At 29.7% G+C, this 5,201-nt stretch overlaps 1 protein-coding gene across 1 annotated transcript; it reads left to right on the top strand.

Moving 5' to 3' along the window:
- The first annotated feature begins 797 nt into the window (after positions 1 to 797).
- Positions 798 to 3,544, top strand: LOC145093859 (histone acetyltransferase subunit NuA4-domain protein). Its single transcript, XM_079032111.1, has 7 exons — positions 798 to 964; positions 1,067 to 1,161; positions 1,672 to 1,772; positions 1,909 to 1,978; positions 2,827 to 2,854; positions 2,995 to 3,055; positions 3,270 to 3,544. Exons 1-7 carry the CDS (start codon positions 952 to 954, stop codon positions 3,379 to 3,381), a joined length of 480 nt encoding a protein of 159 aa, XP_078888237.1. The 5' UTR covers positions 798 to 951; the 3' UTR covers positions 3,382 to 3,544.
- Positions 3,545 to 5,201: the final 1,657 nt, after the last annotated feature.

Here is a 5,201-nt window from a genome sequence, read left to right as displayed (position 1 = left end):
AAATTATTACTTTGTTTTATAATAATTTAGTGTAACATTTATTATTTCAAAGTTAATGACAAAGATATAGTTATTTTTAATAACATATATTTGTTAATACTTTTATTACATTAGTATTATGCGTTTTATGTAGACATTGACCTCGTTACTAGAGAAATCAAAATAAATGTGAACACTATAGAGTAGACAATGTTTTGTTGAGTGTGATTAAACCAAATCATTACAAACTATATGTATTCTAACTTTGGAAGAGTAAATCGGTCTAAAGGTATCAAAAGATCTTATTCGAATGATCACTAGTTGTTAGAAATCATAAAAGCTGGAAAAACATGGGGTTTCTTCGTCTTTTACGGTAATCTACAAACGTGGATATGATTTTGGCGAATTAGGGTCAAATATGGTGATATCAATAATAGTTAATATAACTCAAATCAATTCGGGTCAGATTAAGCACAATCGATTTTGAGGTGAACTGATCCAATCCAGTTTTCGCATACATCTCAAAAATGATATGCAATAAGTAATTATTTGTAATGAGTACATGCATTTAGAAGTTTGGCCTTATATTCATATATTGTGTCCTATGATGTTCTGTCTTGATCAATTCCATGACTATGAACTCAATACAACATATATATGTGAATTAAATAAAAGTACTTTGTATACAAATGTCATGGTTTAATTTGATAAGATGGGAAGATTAGAGGTCTAGTCGTAAAATATATAAACCTTGGGGACTATTCTGCAATTCACCAATAAAGGAAACAGCAAAAGTTTAAAAACTACCTGCCGCTTGTTTTCCCCAATTCATCGATGCTTTAGGTTTATCCATAGCAGTGAAACGAGCTTGGACTTGACTCTGTAGCAGGAAACCCAAAATTTGAACCCGAACCCTAATTCCACTTCGCTTATTTTTGAATTTCAGTTATCTTTCTGGAATTTGGCGGGTTCATGGAATCCCAAGGTAATCCCTTATGAGAAAAGCCCTAATTTCATCTACTGCTTCATTACGAATTTGTTTGCTTCGTAAAATTATTCATTTTTACGGGTGCATAATAATCATTAGGGCAGAAAACTTCGAACAATCCAAAGGCCATGCTTTCATCTCTCATGAGTAAGAGACAAAAGCTTCAGGAAGAACTTCGTACAATTGAAAAGCAGGTTGGTATATGTATAATTGCTTACTGTTATATCGCATTGAGTTACTACTATACTCGAAATACTAAAAAACTTGAGAATTTTCCTTCAAATCTAAAAGTAATCGGAGTTTCAATTGTTTTGAGGTAGAAATCAGAAAAAAAAAGACTATTAAATACTAAATATCTCTTCCAAATTGGTCCAACTTTAGGCATAATAAAAGATTGCAACCAAATAGATATTCCATGAAATATTGATACATCTTTTGATGAATCTACAATGAAATATATAAAGAAGAGAGCATATAATTATAATTGTGTCTGCTAAAGTCATGATTAATGACAGATTATAATAGTAGGATCTACACATTGTGGAAGAATTTAAAGAGCTACTATGCTGTTAGTTATATAAAATGAATGCTATTAGTTGTACATAATTTCACAAATAAGAAAATTCCCCTATATGCCTTGAATTGCTGACGAAAATTTCCTTTGTTTTTTGAGCAATGTTTATATGTTGGAATGATTAAGATAGGTGTATGAATTAGAGACAAGCTACTTACAAGAATCAAGCAATTTTGGGAATGTGTGGAAAGGATATGAAGGGTTTCTTTCTTCCTCAAAGAACACCACAAAGTATGTAATCTCATTTTACTTATTTCTTTTAACTTTCAGCTTCATTCATTTGTTACATTTTTTATATTATTGAAAACTATGAGGTGTTGCTTTTACTCTTACTTATTGACACTAATTTTGATATCATTATATGCAGCTTGAAAAGATCAAGAAAATTCCAGCATGAAGATAGACTTTTCTCCCTATCATCAGTTACTTCACCAGCGGTAATTCTATAAATTAATTGAAAACGACATAATTATATTTATTGCATTATACTTTCAATTATATGCCTAATTCTTTATTCAGATAATTCATATTTTCAATGTCAGGGAGATTAAATTAACTTTCAAGTGTTTAATGATTGTTTATACAACTAAAAACTCATTAACTAAGGGGTAAATCGGTATATGTGTGTGTAAAAATATTCTTTTGGGATAATTTAAAGGGTTAAATTCTAGAAATAGCAATTTACTTTCATTGTTATCATTTTTTTCTTCTGATTAAAGGTTGGGTTAATCTCATAAAAAGACCTTATATTTTGTGTTTTTTTTTTTTTTTTTTCAGATTAAACCTCAACTTTATTTTTTTCCTGAAAAAGACTGCATTTTAGTCATTTTTTTTTCCGAAAAAAGCTGTAAAATGTCAGGGTTTTTTCAGGAAAACTAAAAAGGTTGAGGATTTATTCGGAAACAGTTAGAAGGTTGAGGGGTTTTTTTGGGGAAAAAAAAGACAAAGTTGAGGGTTTTTTCAGAAAAAATTAAAAAATAGAAGCTCTTTTCAGGAAAAAAAATAAAGATGAGGTTTAATCCGAAAAAAAAACACAAAATATAAGGTCTTTTGTGAGATGAACTCTTAAAAGGTTTTTACTTTGAAAAGTCTACCTTACTTTCAGTTTGTTTCTTATTAGGACAAAATATAAGTTCTCTTTATTATTTATACCTCCATAACTTTTGGGTTATTTAAAATTCATTTCATTTTTATTTACAAAAAGAAAAAGATTAGAATTTGATGTACATAATGAAGAAAAAGGAAACACTTTTAATTTCTATTTTACATGTATTTTTTTTTTCAGGCTGAAGAGCTTGGAGCAGGAAGGGAAGGTTATTTTATTTTATTATTTTTTTAAATTAACAATTTTACTCTTTAAAATATCTTCTCTTTTCAAAAAATCTACATTTTATTTTAATACTGTGTGATTTTGACTGATTTTTATTTTATAATTTGTATTTTTTTTTATTAGAGGGAAGATCAGATTTAGGTCCAGGCAGACCTAAAGGTGGAGGCTTGACTATTAATGGACAGTAAGTACACATTTCCACTTTTATTTATTTTTGTATAAAAGGGTAAAATTGTCATTTGGTCTCATTCAGACGGTTTGTTCAGTCTTAGAATACAATACTTTATCTATACAAATATCATTACCCATTACCAAGATTGATGCCAATGGGATAAAAAGAAATGAAGTTTGTGCAAAAAGACGTAAATGCCCTTGTCGTGATTGATTTATTTTTTTAGAGGAAAACCGAAGAAAGGAAGAACAGGACCAAGAGATGGACGAAAAATCAGACTGTCGAATGACTTGGATCTTGATGATGAAGATGATCATGACATGGGTGGCATGAGATAATGTCATCAAAGAATATAATTGTTGTAAGGAAAGTAATAAATCTATATAATCGAGTGTTTAATATTCTATTTTGCATTTTACATTTTTTTTTTTTTTTTCATATTTGGTGTGCCTACTAGGATTTGATAATTTGGTTCTTAATGTTCTTTGAAGCTTTGATGAATCTTTTGGATTTGAGTTTATAGTTATATACACTTAATAAAACTCATTTTTTATTTTTTAAGTAAAAAAATTTAAAACTAAAGCTTCTTATATGTATATATTTTGGTTGGTTTGTACTTTCTAGTATGGTCCCTTGTTTTATAAAATACAAATTTCTTACATTACACAAATATAAGGGCTTGTAAATCACAATAGTAGAAAGTGATGAGGTTGTTGTAACGAAATTGGACATGATGATTTAGAGATGTTGACTCAAAGTTGTGTAAGTCTTTTCTTTTCCACAAGTTTAACATCTAACCCACTATAAGAAATCTTTATGTTGACGCCCAAAGCACTTTATAAGATTCACTCTCGCTCTCATAATACTAAGTGAAGATGGTGGATAATCACACAAGTTCAAACGCTTAAGAATGTGTTGGATGTCAAAGGCTAAAACTCACAAGAAGAGAATATCAAATTTGGAGTTTTAGATATGTTTGATTTTAACTTCTTGCCAATCATCAAGGTTCTTCATAAATTCAAATTCTAGAAAGAGAGTCGGAGCTCATGAATTGGGCAAGAGTTCACCACTCATCTTTTAGTGATATGTGAGAAAAACCTGATTGAAATTTGAGCGATAACAGTGTTACTCAGACGTCCAGTGTGTCTGTATGTATGTTCGTCCGAACGTTGTACCGGCATCCGAACAATGTACGGGTGTATGAACATGGTGAGGATGTCGACACTATCTGCATCTCGATATACTATTCATAAAAAAATGTTTTTATGAGAACCTTTATTTTTTCACAACATTTTTTAGACAAATAACGATTTAAGTGTTAGAATACGACATAAAATTTTTAAGATGACTAATAATATATTATTGGTCAAGACTTTGAGCGTTGCTTCGTACACCGACTTTCAAAGGTACTGCAACATGCTTCCCCTATCTAAATACTTTTTTTTTTCTTTCAGAATGACATGGTACAATCTCATAATAAAGTTACAAATTACTCTACAAGCACAAGATTGCAAAAATCAGTAAAGAATCTAAATACTTTTTTCAAAATGACTTCATTATTTTGCAAAATGACATCATAATTTCGCGAAAATATGAACAATTCTACAATAAAGTTGTTAAAAATGTTTTTTTCTTCAAGTTTTTTTTAGGTGAAGACCATTCATAAGCAATTTCGCAATTGTCAACTAACCAATAACGAAATTGGTGGTCATTTTGTGCATTTGGTTAAAAAGATGAACAATTTTATTACATATCATTTTTGTAATTATATAAACTTCAGACCCATTTAAAAAATATTTGATACATGTTTTGCTTGCAAGGCTATTTCCATGATGCTGCTCTCATTATCCTTCACTTGGAAAGTTTTGCTGCCATATTCTGGATCACTTGCACTTGCTGTCACCAGAACTATTCTGCAAGTTAAGATTTTTTAAAAAAATGATATAAATTCTATTCCTCACAACCTTTATTCATCTAATTAATCACCCGCAACATATTAATTATTAATTCTTCAGGTATGTGCTATCATTTTTACTTGGTGCTGCCTTGTTTCTACTCTGTTCCTACTCTATTGTACCACTTACCAGAATTGAAGCAAAAGCAGTTGCATTATCACCTAGAATGCACTGTGTAAGTTTATTTTATGTTCAATCTTTGA

This window comes from Lactuca serriola, chromosome 3 (genome assembly GCF_051521515.1).
Source record: "Lactuca serriola cultivar US96UC23 chromosome 3, Lser_US96UC23_V15, whole genome shotgun sequence".
Classification (NCBI taxonomy): domain Eukaryota; kingdom Viridiplantae; phylum Streptophyta; class Magnoliopsida; order Asterales; family Asteraceae; genus Lactuca; species Lactuca serriola.
The sequence above is the reverse complement of the archived record's forward strand: the minus strand, read 5'-3'. Positions and strand labels throughout refer to the sequence as shown.

Coding starts and splice junctions, on each gene's coding strand:
- LOC145093859 (XM_079032111.1), top strand. Junction 1,162..1,671: donor TTCGTACAATTGAAAAGCAG/GTTGGTATATGT, acceptor TGATTAAGATAG/GTGTATGAATTAGAGACAAG. Junction 1,773..1,908: donor TCCTCAAAGAACACCACAAA/GTATGTAATCTC, acceptor CATTATATGCAG/CTTGAAAAGATCAAGAAAAT.